The sequence below is a fragment of the Ostrea edulis genome, chromosome 10, assembly GCF_947568905.1.
Source record: "Ostrea edulis chromosome 10, xbOstEdul1.1, whole genome shotgun sequence".
In the NCBI taxonomy this organism is placed as follows: domain Eukaryota; kingdom Metazoa; phylum Mollusca; class Bivalvia; order Ostreida; family Ostreidae; genus Ostrea; species Ostrea edulis.
In genome coordinates, this window is record NC_079173.1 from 34,815,425 (window position 1) to 34,834,414 (window position 18,990).

General features: G+C 35.7%; 1 protein-coding gene across 6 annotated transcripts in view; it reads left to right on the forward strand.

Annotated features, from left to right (window-relative positions):
• LOC125665891 (SWI/SNF-related matrix-associated actin-dependent regulator of chromatin subfamily A-like protein 1) overlaps positions 1-17,529 on the forward strand; it is a 61,787-nt gene extending 44,258 nt beyond the window's left edge. For all 6 annotated transcript variants that reach the window (XM_048898846.2, XM_056151121.1, XM_048898845.2 and 3 more), the window contains 5 exons: positions 371-556; positions 13,141-13,241; positions 15,485-15,572; positions 16,193-16,364; positions 17,242-17,529. In XM_048898846.2, coding sequence (XP_048754803.2) covers positions 371-556; positions 13,141-13,241; positions 15,485-15,572; positions 16,193-16,364; positions 17,242-17,447 — 753 coding nt within the window. In that variant the 3' untranslated portion in view covers positions 17,448-17,529. The remainder of the gene's footprint in view (positions 1-370; positions 557-13,140; positions 13,242-15,484; positions 15,573-16,192; positions 16,365-17,241) is intronic.
• The last annotated feature ends 1,461 nt before the right edge of the window (positions 17,530-18,990 follow it).

Sequence of the window (18,990 nt, forward strand, 5' to 3'; positions counted from 1 at the left end):
AATCTTTTAATTACAATTACATCGTAAATTTAAAATGCAATAGAAAATCTTCTTTATTGCTGGACATTATAAGCAGACAAATTGTTTACATAATTATCTGTATTAAGCAATGAGCCCACTTTGAAAAAATTCATTTTCCCTTAAATAACACAAATAGATCTAGAAAAACTCAAAAGAATTCTAAATTCTGTATGTATGTAGATATACCAATATACATCCATCAGCTAGTATAACGTATATAAGATACAAAAACATCAAAAGCACACAGGTGACTCAGATGTCCGTTAATATTCCACTCATGGGCCTCTTGTTTAGAACAGAATTCAATTTATTGCAGGTGCATGTATTTGTTACATTGTTTTTCCCACAGATTGAGAAAGGTTATATAAGGATTGATGGGAAAACCTCGCCTGAACAACGTACTTTTTTCTGTACGAAATTCCAGACCAGTGATTTGATCCGAGTGGCGATATTGTCTATCTGTGCTGCCAATGCTGGTTTGAATTTGTCAGCTGCCAGTCTGGTGGTGTTTGGTGAACTTTTCTGGAACCCTGGGGTAGGAAAATTACTTCACCCTCACACAAGTCTGGGTAGGACAATTACACGTATTTCACTCTCACAAGTCGAAATAATTGTCCTACCCAGACAATTACATGTATTTCACTCTCACAAGTCTGGGTAGGACAATTACATGTATTTCACTCTCACAAGTCTGGGTAGGACAATTACATGTATTTCACTCTCACAAGTCTGGGTAGGACAATTATTTCACCCTCATGCACACAAGTCTGGGTGTAATTATGTTCCCCAAACAAAGTTTGGGAACATATTGTTTTTACTCTGTTTCTTATTAAGGTCTTCCGTTACCAACGGAAGACCTTCTAGTGATTCTACTGTTTATTATTATTATTTTTTTCCCTTTCGTCTCCGAGACCGTTGGATGGATTTTCCTGAAACTTTCACAGATTGAAGAGAACGAGTGTACCTCGAGGCGTTTTTTTCATTTTTTCAAAATTCACTTCCGTTTGTGAGATTCGTCCGATTTTCCGGTTTTTGACAGCAACTTTGTCCGGGGGTAAACTTGAAAATCACTAAAGATAATCGAATGAAACTTTCAGGGATGATAGATCTATTTTCTCTATGGTGCATGCACGTAATATTTTTTGTCGCCGTCACTTCCGGTCGTCACCGGAAGTGATTAAATGAATCATCAATTTCAAACTTTTTTCTTTCAAATTGAAACCTATTTCGGTTTACTATATCTCGTTCTAATTCTCAAAAAATGTTGACCCCACCGGAAGTTCAATCTCTAACTTCCGGTTATATCAAAGAAAGACTATTCATTCTCTCATTTTTCAGTGCCATAAATCTCGGTCATGAAACTAGTTAATGAGTTGAGTTTCACATATATTATAGTTACTATAAATGTCTAGAGTAACGTTAAATATTTTTGTGAAATTCACTTCCGGTCGGCAAATACGGCTTATTAGCTGTTTTCATTGTCCAGCGTTTTTCTCAGAAACGGTAAAAGATAGAGTCACCACATTTTCAGAGGTAATAGATCTCACTTTGTAGGCGTGCAGTAGGGGGTTAAGAATGTCGGCCGTCACTTCCGGTCGTCACCGGAAGTGATTAAAGAATCATAAATTTCAAACTTTTTTCTTTCAAATTGAAACCTATATCGGTTTACTAGGTCTCGTTCTAATTCTCAAAAAATGTTGACCCCACCGGAAGTTGAATCTCCAACTTCCGGTTATTTCAAAGAAAGACTATTCATTCTCTCATTTTTCAGTGCCATAAATCTCGGTCATAAAAGAAGTTACTGATTTGAATTTTACATATGTTATAGACACTATAAATGTCTAGAGTATATTTAAATATTTTTGTAAATCTCACTTCCGGTCGTGAGATATGGGGTGGACATATTCAAACCTTGTTTTTTCAGTTTCTCAATAATGAAGATAGATAGACGCTTGAAACTTGTAGAGTTGATCAACTAACATTAGTCCATTGTACACATACATTCAATTTTTTTGTCCGTCACTTCCGGTCTATACCGGAAGTATTTGAAAAATTGTCGATTTTCCGATTTTCCGATTTCTTCGAGTGATTTCTCAGAGATGGCTGGACATATTTTCTTAAAATTTTCAGGGATAATGTCTTATGAAATGACCTTGCTATAATTATTTTTGTTTTTACAAAATTCACTTCCGGTCGGATAATATGGGCGATTTTCTGTTTCTCAAAAGGAATTTTCTTGGAAAAGGTAAAATATAGGTTCATCAATTATTCAGGGATGATCAATCTCCGTTCGCAAGCGTGCAGTAGTGGGTTGAACATGTCGACCGTCATTTCCTGTCGTCACCGGAAGTGATTGAAAGAATCGCAAATTTCAAACTTTTTCTTTTAAATTGAAACCTTTACTAGTTTATTAAATCTCTTTGAAAGTGTCAAAAGAATATTGACTCCGTCGGTAGTCAAAACAACTACTTCCGGTTTCTTGATAAAATACCTTTTTACTTTTCATCTCTTTGTCCCCATAAATCTCGCTTATATTTGAAGTCTTTCATATGATTTTCACATGTCATAATAAAAGTATCAACTTCTAAAGTTTTGATAATTTTGTTTTTCAAAATTGACTTCCGGTCGGTAGTAACCTACTACTTTTTCTTTCTTTAGCCTACTTCTTTTTGTTGAGAACTCTTTCAGATAGAGACGTGAAATTTTCAGGGAATATCAACAGTAAAGAATCGCTGTCATTTATAGGAAAACGCATCTGAATAGTACTTCCGGTCGTCACCGGAAGTTACGAGAAAGGAGTAAAAAATTCGATAATACATTTCTCATTGATTGTTAAGGCACATTTTCTGATACATTTAAATGGTTTTCGTAGGAATAGAAAACTCTTTACTGGAAGTGATCTAACGGAAGACCTACTAATTACTAGTAATGAGTGTCTAGTTAAGGTCTTCCGTTTCCAACGGAAGACCTTCTAGTGATTCTACTGTTTATTATTATTAAGGTCTTCCGTTTCCAACGGAAGACCTTCTAGTGATTCTACTGTTTATTAAGGTCTTCCGTCTCCTGCGGAAGACCTTACTATTATTGTTCGCGTTCTTCTTCTTCATTATTAAGGTCTTCCGTCTCCTGCGGAAGACCTTACTATTATTGTTCGCGTTCTTCTTCTTCATTATTATTATTATTTTCCTTGGTAGTACACGCGTTTTTCTCAGCCATTTCTCGATCGATTTTCACGAAATTTTCAGGAAAGATGTCGTTTGGTGACGAGACTTTGCTTGCAAAATTTCGTGCTTGACGTCACTTCCGGTCAGGAGTTATCTCTCTTTTAGTGACTTTTTGAAGGGCCTTGTTGTCCACGCATCTCCTCCGTTAGTTTTGAAGCTAGAGTCTTGAAATTTCTATACAAGATAGAGTAAACATTTTAGAAGATTTGTGGGGGATTCGATTTTACCGGAGGCGATTTGCCTAAACGCTCGCCTGGACCTGAAAAAATGGATGCCAAAATGTTTCGCCAATTTCGGCGATTTTTGACCTTTGATCTCCAATATCTTTTTTCTTGCAAATATTTTGTTAAGACATGTAGAACAAAAGTTGTGCACATTTACGAGATCTTTTCGAAAATATCAAGATTTAGGGGCTAGCCCCTTCAATTAGGGATCTAGAAGGGCTCAAAGTCTAGATCAAATATCTCAAAAATCGTTAATATTTTGGTATAAGTCAAAGAACAAAAAATGTTCATCTCAACAATCCAAATCTATTCATATAAGAATTTAGGTCATATGTTACGTAATAAGGGATTTTAAGGGCCAAAACCATAAATTTTTTACCCCTTGTATCTCGAAAACGACAAATATTTTGAAAAGCAATAAAGAACAAAAGTTGTTCAGAATGATGATCTGAAGAATATGCATATTTCGTTTTTACCCTATGTGGCCCCGTTAGGGAGCTACAGTTTGGCCCCTAAAAATTACTTCTAGAAATAACTCCAGAACGGTAAAGAATTTCTAAATACTTGTTGAACAAAAAATGTTTGAAATGTCATGACCTTTCTTACGATATCAAGCAAAAGGGGCTGACCCTTTAAATTAGGGGCCCAGAAGGGTCCAAAGGTTTATGAGAATATCTCAGAAACTATTAATATTTTGTAATAAGTCATTGAAGCGGAAATGTTCATCTAAACGAGCTTGTTCTTATCAAATCAAAAAGTAGGTCATATGTTACGTAATAAGGGATTTTAAGGGCCAAAATCATAAATAATTGACGCCTCATATCTTGAAAACGACAACTATTTTGAAAAGCATTATTGAACAAAAGTTGTTCAGAATGATAATCTAAACAATATGTACATTTCGTTTTTTCCCTATGTGGCCCCGTTAGGGAGCTACAGTTTGGCCCCTAAATATTTCTTGTAGAGATAACTCGAGAACTGTAAAGAATTTCTAAATACTTGTTGAGCAAAAAATGTTTAAAATGACAAGGCCTTTCTTACGATATCAAGCAAAACGGGTTGGCCCTTTAAATTAGGGGTTCAGAAGGGTCCAAATGTTTTTGAGAATATCTCAGAAACTATTAATATTTTATAATAAGTTGTAGAAGCAGAAATGTTCATCTCAACGAGCTTGATCTTATCAAATCAAAAAGTAGGTCATATGTTACGTAATTAGAGATTTTAAGGGCCAAAATCGTAAATATTTGACGCCTCATATCTTTAAAACGACATATTTTTTGAAAAGTATTATTGAACAAAAGTTGTTCAATGTGTCATAACCTATCGATCAATATCAAAAAATGGGTCTGTGGGCCTCATGGCTCGCCTGTAGAGTCGATTTTTGTCGATATCAGTCAATTTCAAAAACTTGTAACTGGTAAATATTTTGTAAGGACATATTGAACAAAAGTTGTTCAGTTTATCGAGATCTATCGATTGATATCAAGAAATAGGCCTATGGTCCTAATGGCTCGCCTGTAGAGTCGATTTTTTGTCGATATCGGTCGATCTCAATAACTTTTTACAGGTAAATATTTTGTAAAGACATATAGAACTAAAGTTGTTGAGTCTATAGAGGGCTAACAAATGACATCAAGAAATAGGCCCACGGGCCTTATGGCTCGCCTGGAGAGTCGAATTTCAAACGAATTTCACCGCAACTTTGCTTCAGAAGTTTATGATATGAAAAATTGATTATATCTAAAGTGTCTTAAAGTCAGAAACTAAATTGGGACTCATTTGTCTTTCTTTTTTTTTTTTTAACTCCGAGTGCATCAACAAATCGGACGGAAGACCTACTCGTTGCTCGCAACGAGATCGTGTCTAGTTATTATTATTATTATTATTATTATTTTCCTTGGTAGTACACGCGTTTTTCTCAGCCATTTCTCGATCGATTTTCACGAAATTTTCAGGAAAGATGTCTTTTGGTGACGAGACTTTGCTTGCAAAATTTCGTGCTTGACGTCACTTCCGGTCAGGAGTTATCTCTCTTTTAGTGACTTTTTGAAGGGCCTTGTTGTCCACGCATCTCCTCCGTTAGTTTTGAAGCTAGAGTCTTGAAATTTCTACACAAGATAGAGTAAACATTTTAGAAGATTTGTGGGGGATTCGATTTTACCGGAGGCGATTTGCCTAAACGCTCGCCTGGACCTGAAAAAATGGATGCCAAAATGTTTCGCCAATTTCGGCGATTTTTGACCTTTGATCTCCAATATCTTTTTTCTTGCAAATATTTTGTTAAGACATGTAGAACAAAAGTTGTGCACATTTACGAGATCTTTTCGAAAATATCAAGATTTAGGGGCTAGCCCCTTCAATTAGGGATCTAGAAGGGCTCAAAGTCTAGATCAAATATCTCAAAAGTCGTTAATATTTTGGTATAAGTCAAAGAACAAAAAATGTTCATCTCAACAATCCAAATCTATTCAGATAAAAATTTAGGTCATATGTTACGTAATAAGGGATTTTAAGGGCCAAAACCATAAATTTTTTACCCCTTGTATCTCGAAAACGACAAATATTTTGAAAAGCAATAAAGAACAAAAGTTGTTCAGAATGATGATCTGAAGAATATGCATATTTCGTTTTTACCCTATGTGGCCCCGTTAGGGAGCTACAGTTTGGCCCCTAAAAATTACTTCTAGAAATAACTCCAGAACGGTAAAGAATTTCTAAATACTTGTTGAACAAAAAATGTTTGAAATGTCATGACCTTTCTTACGATATCAAGCAAAAGGGGCTGACCCTTTAAATTAGGGGCCCAGAAGGGTCCAAAGGTTTATGAGAATATCTCAGAAACTATTAATATTTTGTAATAAGTCATTGAAGCGGAAATGTTCATCTAAACGAGCTTGTTCTTATCAAATCAAAAAGTAGGTCATATGTTACGTAATAAGGGATTTTAAGGGCCAAAATCATAAATAATTGACGCCTCATATCTTGAAAACGACAAATATTTTGAAAAGCATTATTGAACAAAAGTTGTTCAGAATGATAATCTAAACAATATGTACATTTCGTTTTTTCCCTATGAGGCCCCGTTAGGGAGCTACAGTTTGGCCCCTAAATATTTCTTGTAGAGATAACTCGAGAACGGTAAAGAATTTCTAAATACTTGTTGAGCAAAAAATGTTTAAAATGACAAGGCCTTTCTTACGATATCAAGCAAAACGGGCTGGCCCTTTAAATTAGGGGTTCAGAAGGGTCCAAATGTTTTTGAGAATATCTCAGAAACTATTAATATTTTATAATAAGTTGTAGAAGCGGAAATGTTCATCTCAACGAGCTTGATCTTATCAAATCAAAAAGTAGGTCATATGTTACGTAATTAGAGATTTTAAGGGCCAAAATCGTAAATATTTGACGCCTCATATCTTTAAAACGACATATTTTTTGAAAAGCATTATTGAATAAAAGTTGTTCAATGTGTCATAACCTATCGATCAATATCAAAAAATGGGTCTGTGGGCCTCATGGCTCGCCTGTAGAGTCGATTTTTGTCGATATCAGTCGATTTCAAAAACTTGTAACTGGTAAATATTTTGTAAGGACATATTGAACAAAAGTTGTTCAGTTTATCGAGATCTATCGATTGATATCAAGAAATAGGCCTATGGTCCTAATGGCTCGCCTGTAGAGTCGATTTTTTGTCGATATCGGTCGATCTCAATAACTTTTTACAGGTAAATATTTTGTAAAGACATATAGAACTAAAGTTGTTGAGTCTATAGAGGGCTAACAAATGACATCAAGAAATAGGCCCGCGGGCCTTATGGCTCGCCTGGAGAGTCGAATTTCAAACGAATTTCACCGCAACTTTGCTTCAGAAGCTTATGATATGAAAAATTGATTATATCTAAAGTGTCTTAAAGTCGGAAACTAAATTGGGACTCATTTGTCTTTTTCTTTCTTTTTTTTTCACTCCGAGTGCATCAACAAATCGGACGGAAGACCTACTCGTTGCTCGCAACGAGATCGTGTCTAGTTATTATTATTATTATTTTTTTTTTTTTTTTTTCCCTTTCGTCTCCGAGACCGTTGGATGGATTTTCCTGAAACTTTCACAGGTTATAGGGAACGATGGTACCTCGAGGCATTTTTTTCATTTTTTCAAAATTCACTTCCGTTCGTCAGATACGTCCGATTTTCCGGTTTTTGAAAGAAACTTTGTCCGGGGGTAAACTTGAAAACCACTAAAGATAATCGAATGAAACTTTCAGGGATGATAGATCTATTTTCTCTATGGTGCATGCACGTAATATTTTTTGTCGCCGTCACTTCCGGTCGTCACCGGAAGTGATCAAATAAATCATCAATTTCAAACTTTTTTCTTTCAAATTGAAACCTACTTTGGTTTACTATATCTCGTTCTAAATCTCAAAAAATGTTGACCCCACCGGAAGTTGAATCTTCAACTTCCGGTTATATCAAAGAAAGACTATTCATTCTCTCATTTTTCAGTGCCATAAATCTCGGTCATGAAACTAGATAGTGAGTTGAGTTTCACATATATTATAGTCACTATAAATGTCTAGAGTAACGTCAAATATTTTTGTAAAATTCACTTCCGGTCGGCAAATACGGCTTATGAGCTGTTTTCGTTGTCAATCGTTTTTCTCAGAAACGGTAAAAGATAGAGTCACCAAAATTTCGGAGTTAATAGATCTCACTTTGTAGGGGTGCAGTAGGGGGGTAAGAATGTCGGCCGTCACTTCCGGTCGTCACCGGAAGTGATTGATAAATCATAAATTTCAAACTTTTTTCTTTCAAATTGAAACCTATATCGGTTTATTAGGTCTCGTTCTAATTGTCAAAAACTATTGACCCCACCGGAAGTTGAATCTCCAACTTCCGGTTATATGAAAGAAAACTATTCATTCTCTCATTTTTCAGTGCCATAAATCTCGGTCATAAAACAAGTTAATGATTTGAATTTTACATATGTTATAGACATTATAAATGTCTAGTGTAAATTTAAATATTTTTGTAAAATTCACTTCCGGTCGTGAGATATGGGGTGGACATATTCAAACCTTGTTTTTTCAGTTTCTCAATAATGAATATAGATAGACGCTTGAAACTTGTAGAGTTGATCAACTAACATTAGTCCATTGTACACATACATTCAATTTTTTCGTCCGTCACTTCCGGTCTATACCGGAAGTATTTGAAAAATGTCGATTTTCCGATTTCTTCGAGTGATTTCTCAGAGATGGTGGATAGATTTTCTTGAAATTTTCAGGAATAATGTCTTATGAAAGGACCTTCCTATAACTATTTTTGTTTTTACAAAATTCACTTCCGGTCGGAAAATATGGGCGATTTTCTGTTTCTCAAAAGGAATTTTGTCCAGCATTTTTCTTGGAAAAGGTAAAATATAGGTTCATCAATTATTCAGGAATTATAAATCTCCGTTTGCAGTCATGCAGTAGAGGGTTGAACATGTCAACCGTCACTTCCTGTCGTCACCGGAAGTGATTGAAAGAATCGCAAATTTCAAACTTTTTCTTGTAAATTGAAACCTATACTAGTTTATTAAGTCTCTTTGAAAGTGTCAAAAGAATATTGACTCCGTTGGTAGTCAAAACATCTACTTCCGGTTTCTTGATAAAATACATTTTTACTTTTCATCTCTTTGTCACCATAAATCTCGCGTATATTTGAAGTCTTTCATATGATTTTCACATGTCATAATAAAAGTATCAACTTCTAGAGTTTGGATCATTTTGTTTTTCAAAATTGACTTCCGGTCGGTAGTAACCTACTACTTTTTCTTTCTTTAGTCTACTTCTTTTTGTTGAGAACTCTTTCAGATAGAGACGTGAAATTTTCAGGGAATATAGACAGTAAAGAGTCGCTGTCATTTATAGGAAAACGCATCATAAAAGTACTTCCGGTCATCACCGGAAGTTACGAGAAATGAGTAAAAAATTCGATAATACATTTCTCATTCATTGTTAAGGCTTATTTTCTGATATATTTAAATGGTTTTCGTAGGAACAGAAAGCTCTTTACCGGAAGTGATCTAACGGAAGACCTACTCATTACTAGTAATGATTTTCTAGTTATTATTATTATTATTTTTTTTTTTTCCCTTTCGTCTCCGAGACCGCTGGATGGATTTTCCTGAAACTTTCACAGGTTATAGACAACGATGGTACCTCGAGGCATTTTTTCAAAATTCACTTCCGTTCGTCAGATACGTCCGATTTTCCGGTTTTTGAAAGAAACTTTGTCCGGGGGTAAACTTGAAAACCACTAAAGATAATCGAATGAAACTTTCAGGGATGATAGATCTATTTTCTCTATGGTGCATGCACGTATTATTTTTTGTCGCCGTCACTTCCGGTCGTCACCGGAAGTGATCAAATAAATCATCAATTTCAAACTTTTTTCTTTCAAATTGAAACCTACTTTGGTTTATTATATCTCGTTCTAATTCTCAAAAAATGTTGACCCCACCGGAAGTTGAATCTTCAACTTCCGGTTATATCAAAGAAAGCCCACTCATTCTCTCATTTTTCAGTGCCATAAATCTCGGTCATGAAACTAGTTAATGAGTTGAGTTTTACATATATTATAGTCACTATAAATGTCTAGAGTAACGTCAAATATTTTTGTAGAATTCACTTCCGGTCGGCAAATACGGCTTATTAGCTGTTTTCCTTGTCTAGCGTTTTTCTCAGAAACAGTAAAAGATAGAGTCACCAAATTTTCAGAGTTAATAGATCTCACTTTGTAGGCGTGCAGGAGGGGGTTAAGAATGTCGTCCGTCACTTCCGGTCGTCACCGGAAGTGATTAATGAATCATAAATTTCAAACTTTTTTCTTTCAAATTGAAACCTATATCGGTTTTCTAGGTCTCGTTCTAATTCTCAAAAAATGTTGACCCCACCGGAAGTTGAATTTCCAACTTCCGGTTATAACAAAGAAAGACTATTCATTCTCTCATTTTTCAGTGCCATAAATCTCGGTCATGAAACAAGTTAATGATTTGAATTTTATATATGTTATAGATACTATAAATGTCTAGAGTATATTTAAATATTTTTGTAAAATTCATTTCCGGTCGTGAGATATGGGGTGGACATATTCAAACCTTGTCTTTTCACTTTCTCAATAATGAATATAGATAGACGCTTGAAACTTCTAGAGTTGATCAACTAACATTAGTCCAATGTACACATACATTCAATTTTTTCATCCGTCACTTCCGGTCTCTACCGGAAGTATTTGAATAAATGTTGATTTTCCGATTTCTTCGAGTCTGGATATATTTTCTTGATATTTTCAGGAATAATGTCTGATGAAATGACCTTGCTATAATTATTTTTGTTTTTACAAAATTCACTTCCGGTCGGAAAATATGGCCGATTTTCTGTTTCTCAAAAGGAATTTTGTCCAGCATTTTACTTCGAAAAGGTAAAATATAGGTTCATCAAATATTCAGGGATGATCAATCTCCGTTTGTAAGAGTGCAGTAGGGGGTTGAATATGTCGACCCTCACTTCCTGTCGTCACCGGAAGTGAGGGAAAGAATCGCAAATTTCAAACTTTTTCCTTTAAATTGAAAACTATACTAGTTTATTAACTCTCTTTCAAAGTGTCAAAAGAATATGGACTCTGTCGGTAGTCAAAACGACTACTTCCGGTTTCTTGATAAAATACCTTTTTACTTTTCCTCTCTTTGTCCCCATAAATCTCGCGTATATTTGAAGTCTTTCATATGATTTTCACATGTCTTAATAAAAGTATCAACTTCTAAAGTTTTGATAATTTTGTTTTTCAAAATTGACTTCCGGTCGGTAGTAACCTACTACTTTTTCTTTCTTTAGTCTACTTGTTTTTGTTGAGAATTCTTTCAGATAGAGACGTGAAATTCTCAGGGAATATCAACAGTAAAGAGTCGCTGTCATTTATAGGAAAACGCATCATAAAAGTACTTCCGGTCATCACCGGAAGTTACGAGAAATGAGTAAAAAATTCGATAATACATTTCTCATTGATTGTTAAGGCACATTTTCTGATACATTTAAATGGTTTTCGTAGGAACAGAAAGCTCTTTACCGGAAGTGATCTAACGGAAGACCTACTCATTACTAGTAATGAGTTTCTAGTTATTATTATTATTATTCTTTTTCTCCGGTACTTTTTTGTCCGGTAGTGTTCTCAGAAACTACAAAAGGGATCGATATGAAACTTTCCAGGATGATAGTATAGCGTTTGTAGATGTGCATAGTGATAGTCATTTTGTCTGCACGTGCATGCACGCGCGCGCACGTGCACTGCAATTTTGGTACAAAAAATGGAAAATCAGAATATTAAAGGGATCGATATGAAACCTAAATAGGATGGTAGTATATCATTTGTAGATATCAAAAATGATATTTATTTTGTCTGCACGCGCACGCATGTGCGTGCACGTGCATTACAAAATTTGTACTCTAACTTTGGAATCAGTCTAACTTTTTTGTTCTTCATTGAAATGGCTTGATATTCATATCATAAGTAGATATTGAGACCCTTAACTGATTTGCATGGTCAAAATTACCAATTTGCACGCGCATGCACGTGCGCTTCATTTTGATTGGATAGTACTAAAACGTCTGTAACTATCTTATTTATGAAGCGAATGAGATGATATTCACAGCATACGTAGACAATATGTGTATCTATATTTTGGTGTAACAAAAAATGCCAACGCGCATGCGCGTGCAACGTTTTTCAAATGTTCAATATTTAAAGAACGATAACGTTTTTGTTTTTCATCAAATTCTATTGATATTAGGGATTTAGATGTGTCTTGGTACTCCTTACAAATTGCTGTGGTTAGAATTACTGCTCAGCACCTGCATGCACGTGTGCTGAATTCTGATTGGACGATTTTGAAATCGCTATAACTTCCTTATATGTGGTGGAAAGGTTATGAAATTCATACCGTGGGTATATGATACAAATGCCTGTTGAACGACATAAACAAAAATTCGGAATCGTACACGCGTGCGCGTGTATGCACGTGCAACACTTTCTTTCATTTCTTGGTACTGAAATGACCATATTGAACGTACTACATGTAATTAAAGGATAAAATAAAATGAGTTTTTCCTATAGATTCACAAGGACATCACTTTTTAATTGGGGGAGGTTTGGGGAACATCTGTAACGGTCCCCGTTACAATTAGAACTAGTTATGGTATAGTTCAATGTTGTAAATGAGAATTTGTAGATAGGTATCTGAATGAAAGTGCTAAAATTCTCCTGAAAATTCTCAGTTTTGTATTTTGTAAGATTTGAGTAATATGATGAAGTTTGTACAATGATCTAGCTAGATTCCCAAAACAACAGGCTATAGTTTTAAAAAGTCATGATAATGTGTAGACCTTCTGCAGTGGAATTTGAGACAATCATGCTGGGGACCTGATACATGTGTAAGAGAGTGCATGCTTATACATGTATAAAATGCTGATAAAAAAAAAAATGACCTGTTATGATAGGTTGCTCTGCTTTACCAGATCTCATAAACAGTATTATGATTTATATAAATGTATTTTGATAATGAAAGAAGCAATAGACAAGGGTTCCAATCAGGCAGACAATTGACAAGGACAGGTTTCTTGTATTTTGTGCAGATTCTGGTTCAGGCTGAGGACAGAGCTCACAGGATGGGACAGAGAGACATGGTCAGTGTCCACTACCTAGTGGCCAGAGGAACAGCTGATGACCATGTCTGGTAAGGTCACTGAATGATATGCTTTTACTCTAAGCAGAAATGGAACATAGTACAATTGCAGGGCTCAATCGAACCAGTAACTTAAAATTGTACCAGACTCGCTGATCTCTTTTATATAACGTGTTTCTCCATCTCTCAGTATCATAAATAACATGCTAATAATTGATATGAAAATTGATCTGTCATCAAAATGACAAGAATGCATGTATTTCTAGAGAAAGAAATTTGAGATGATTTTCAGTATAAATTAGGTTGGTCCGTCTGTCTGTCGTGTTAAAATCACTTGTATGCTGTATTCATTCTGATTTCTGCACATTCTATTTTTCCTTTGTTTAATAATAGCCTTTATTCATCCAGGATGACATAAAATAGCACAAAACTAGTCTTCATAGCGATCCTGCATTAAAACATGCTCTGCCTTTCCATCTCTTTTAAATACTGTTTATCTCCCCCTCCACCAGAGAAACCAAATATCTAATAGTGACATCGTCAGTGTAAACAAAACATTAGACTATAAATCTATATTATCTATCAATTTCATTTTATAGATCAGAATTGAAGCCAATGATAAATGAAAGCTTATTCTTACCAGGGTTGTGATTTTTCCTCTTTTCAGAGGAAATCCTCTGATTTGCTCAATTTTCGAAAAAATGAAACACTCTGGATTTGATCTAAAGTGGCAGAAAATGATATTTTTCCAGGAAGGGTGAGGTGTTTTCCTCCCTTTTTGACCAGTTTTCCTCCTATATCTGAGGAATTCAGTCACATCCCTGTCTTACAGTTTTGTTTTTAAAAAGATTATGATACTGCACAACAGCTGTCACACATCACTGGTAACCCACAGCTGTCACACATCACTGGTAACCCACAGCTGTCACACATCACTGGTAACCCACAGTTGTCACACATCACTGGTAACCCACAGTTGTCACACATCACTGGTAACCCACAGTTGTCACACATCACTGGTAACCCACAGCTGTCACACATCACTGGTAACCCACAGTTTTCATACATCACTGGTAACCCACAGCTGTTACACATCACTGGTAACCCACAGTTTTCATACATCACTGGTAACCCACAGCTGTCACACATCACTGGTAACCCACAGTTGTCACACATCACTGGTAACCCACAGTTGTCACACATCACTGGTAACCCACAGTTTTCATACATCACTGGTAACCCACAGCTGTCACACATCACTGGTAACCCACAGCTGTCACACATCACTGGTAACCCACAGTTGTCACACATCACTGGTAACCCACAGTTGTCACACATCACTGGTAACCCACAGCTGTCACACATCACTGGTAACCCACAGTTGTCACACATCACTGGTAACACACAGTTGGTGTTGCTATCTTTTATTAATCAGATTGGAAAGCTCAACACACAGACAAGCAAATTTTTCGAGGTAAGGGAGAGCGATACCGACTGTGGGTTACTGATGATGTTGTCGTAAAAAAAAATGACTTTCAATATGCCACCAGAGGGCGTAGTACATTCAAGAACACAACAGGAAAGATAACTCTGGGTAGAACATCACGATACATTGAAAATGAATTTGGGTGAAACACACTAAGTATTGTAGATTACAAAGTCACTGTAAACATTAATTTCAAATATATACATGTAAACTTTGGTTTTATAATTAAAAGTAATATTTTGACATCACCAGTCGGGCTATCATGACACAAAATAAACTAGACCAGACCAAGCTTTTACTAGTCTGTGTCTGTCGATCCAATTATTTTCCTATTAAGTCATAGTGGAGGATGTAAAATAGCTTGTGAACACTTCTCCTCATATACATGTATGGCTTATTGGATAGACTTGAAATGTTGTGCAATACTTCAATGCCATTTGCAGATGTGCATATTGCAGGGACCTTAAAGTTATGGTGCATTTTAGGGTTGGAGAGTGTGTAATAGTTTGTGAACACTTCTCCTATGTGTCTTATCGGAGTTCATAATGTCCATGTTTCTGCTCATGCTTTCTCCTCCATACCATGCAGTACATTAAGGGGAGGAGGTTTTTATTTGGAGCACTTCCAATTTGGGGAGCTGGAGAGACATTTGTTTTTCATAAAAACAATCTCTAGTTGATATTAGAAAATATAATGAAGATTCAACTTTTATGTGATGGATCCAAGTAATTTGAGAGGTAGTTCTCCTTCCTCCTGGGACATGCTATTTCTTTTCTTTTGCTGTAAATATCCATGTATTTTCCTGCAGGCCACTTGTCCAGAAGAAATTAGAGGTGTTAAGTAAGGCTGGACTCAGTAAAGAGGACTTTTCTGCTGCAGACACCAAAGTTGTAAAAGTAAGAAGAAAATATTGTTATTATTATTAATGGCCTTTAAAGAAATCACTTAATGGTCTTATTTATAAGCATTACTTTAATGCCACACATTTCATGAAGGACACAAAGTAATTCCTATTATTACTTCTGGGTGATCTTTCTTATGTGTATCAGGAATATTTAATGGTCTTATTAAAACCACTTTGTGATCCATTTCGTCAAGGTCACTGTGCGATTCTTCGTAATATAAAGTGATCTGTCTTGTCAAGGACACTTAGTGACTTTGATAAGAAGGATCACTTAGTGACCTTGTTAAGAAGGACCACTTAGTGACCTTGATAAGAAGGACCACTCAGTAACCTTGATAAGAAGGATCACTTAGTGACTTTTAATAAGATTAAGTGGCCTACTTAGTGACCTTGTTAAGAAGGACCACTTAGTGACCTTGATAAGAAGGATCATTTAGTGACCTTGATAAGAAGGATCACTTTTGTGAATGGTCAATGTGTATTGTTTAAACAGATGCAGGCGGGCCTGAAAACCAAGTAATGAAGTTTTCTAGGCCTTATTTTCAATGTAAATTACAAATGTATGATCAAAGTATTCATAATTAATATATTCAGAACCATTGTTTAATCCAGGATTCCAGGCAAAAAGATTTAACACAGTACTTTGAAGAAAGTTTTATGGAGGACAGTGTTGCTGATATGTCATTTAAAGACAACCAATCAAAGACAACCGATCTACCAATGGCCAATGAGACCTCAGAAGCTGAACAGAAAGTGACCAATCGAAATGTTCTAAATTCTAGATGTAGGTACATGCATTATAAGTTTTATTAGCGTTTGGATTCTTTCTTTCTTTTTCTGGTCGCTTCAGCTCCCTAATACATGTATATTATGTACTTGTGTGTGGGTTTGGACTACATTTGTATGACTATGTCAGGAAGCTTTCATGTACATCTCAGCTCTTCTGGCCCAGTGGGTCTTGAGAAAAAGATTTTCTCTATTTATTCCCATATAAAACTTTGATCCCTATTGTGGCCCCAACCTACCCCCCAGGGGCCATGATTTTAACAAAATTTTATCTCCACTCTGTCAGGAAGCTTTCATGTAAATATCAGCTCATCTGGCCCAATGGTTCTGGAGAAGAAACATTTTAAATGACCCCACCCTATTTTTGCATTTTTGTGATTATGGCCCTAATTCATTTAAAAAAACTTGAAAGCCCTTCACCCAAGGATGCTTTGTGCCAAGTCTGGTTGAAATTGACGTGGTGGTTCTGGAGAAAACTTTACGACAACGGACATATTTTGATCAGAAAAGCTCACTTGAGCCTTCAGCTCAGGTAAGCTAAAAAGCAATCACTACTAGTTTGCATCTAAGGTTTAACACTATTAAGGTATGGGTGAGGCTGGAACCCAAGACTTTCCTATCATGGTTTCGAGAAGGATGTGTATTGAATTTTCTGAAATGCTGTTGTTTTGAATCATATGTACATGTTTCATTACAATATTTCTGAAATGGTGACACTGTATTGAATTACATGTATTGTGTATTTGAAATGCTGTATTGAATTATATGTGTATCTGAAATGGTGTATTGAATTACAATGTATATTATTGTGTATTAGAAATAGTGTATTGAGTTATACATTGTATATAGTACTGCATTTGTTTTGTTCTTTACAGTGTCTGTGAAACCAGTGAAACCTAAAGCAGAACAGACATTATTTAACTACTTTGGTGCTAAAAAAGATGCTTCATCTTCCAAACTGGAAGGGACCAGTGGTTCTACAGATAGTGAGCTAGCCCAGATCAATGAAGGCGATTTGTTCGATGATGACGAGTGGTTGAGGGAAATGGACGAGCCTCAGATTAAGAAACTGAAATGTTGATCTGAAATATTTGTATCGCATGTATGTTATATGTACATTTTGCTCATACTCTACAAATTGATGAAAATGTGTTGGAAAAATTTCCAGATTTTGCATTTTTTATTAGCACACTTCACTTTGAATTGATATTATCATCATATGAGATTTTCTTCCAATATAGGTCACTTGAGTATACTCCATTGTTACAGTACATTCTTAACAAATGGGTCGTAGTATGGAGTGAGCAGTCCGTCTGTCTGTCTGTCAGCATAAAACAAGATAGAAATAGTACTAATATGTAGGATAATCAAACTTAATACACATATTCAATCGTCACAGACAGGATGTATAATGGTATGGTGCAGTATTTTGTGTGTTTGTTCATCCATCAGCACATTATGGAAGGATAACGAGAGTAATAAGATTGATCGATTGATTGATTGTATCTTTAATTTTTCACTCATATGTAGACGTCACCAATATCAGTGAAGGGCTTCAAATTTAGGCCTATGCTCAGTGCTTACGACCATTGAGCAGTGAGGGTTCTTTAGCGTGCCACACCTACTGTGACACGGGACATTTGGTTTTAAGGTAATCTCCGAGGACCCGTGACATTCACACCTGATGCTAAACATTTGGTGATGGAACTGTCACTACCTCTTTTAAAGACTCAGGGTCTATCGCGGCCAGGATTTGAACCCTGGCCTTCCGCATGCTGGGTGAATGCTCTACCGCTAGGATGATGAACTCTGGTACAAATGATTCCCATTGAGAGAAAGATGCCGCTTATTTCTCAAGGTCAAGGTCATACTTTCTTGGGTAAAACTACGGATAAGGCAAGGTGTCCATGTTCAACATGATGTGGGTGTCTCTTGTAGTTTAGAATGTGATAACAACTCGGGTTATACTTTAGAGTGAAATCATGTGGTTGGCAAATACCTTGGAGTTATATTGCCCCCACAATATGTATATGTATCAAGAAGACAATAAAAATCAAAGGTATTTGCAAATCATGTGATTTTAAGCATACTTCCAAGTTGGAACAACACAGACTGGACTGCCTACAGTTGTACAAAGACAAAGCACACTTTGTAAGGCAATGTGATGCTACCACTGTGTACAAGCTGATGACCATGTATATTACGGTCATCAAAAATGACAGCTGATGTTATCGGTAAGAATTTTATAATCACGATTTCAAACGATCGATTTATTCATTTGCATCATTATAATTTTCTGTATCCAGTGGAGTATATAATGTTAGTCATTGTAGTTTTCTCAAGCTTATTTAGCGATAAAACGACCTTTTGTTGTATGATGTAACTCCAATTTTGGAATTAGGATTCAAGAAATGAAAGTGCCTTCATAATAGGTGCCATTGCTGGTTTACTTCGCGGGGTAGTCATGATGCAAAACCAAGGCTATTTTGCCCTCTTCAAAATGCATTTAAATTGATTTTAATAAACAAGTAAATTCGATATATAGTCATCAAATTCATAATTTATTATCTTCGTAAAATGATAAACATTGTGACGGTCATCATACTACAAAACTTCGAGGTTTT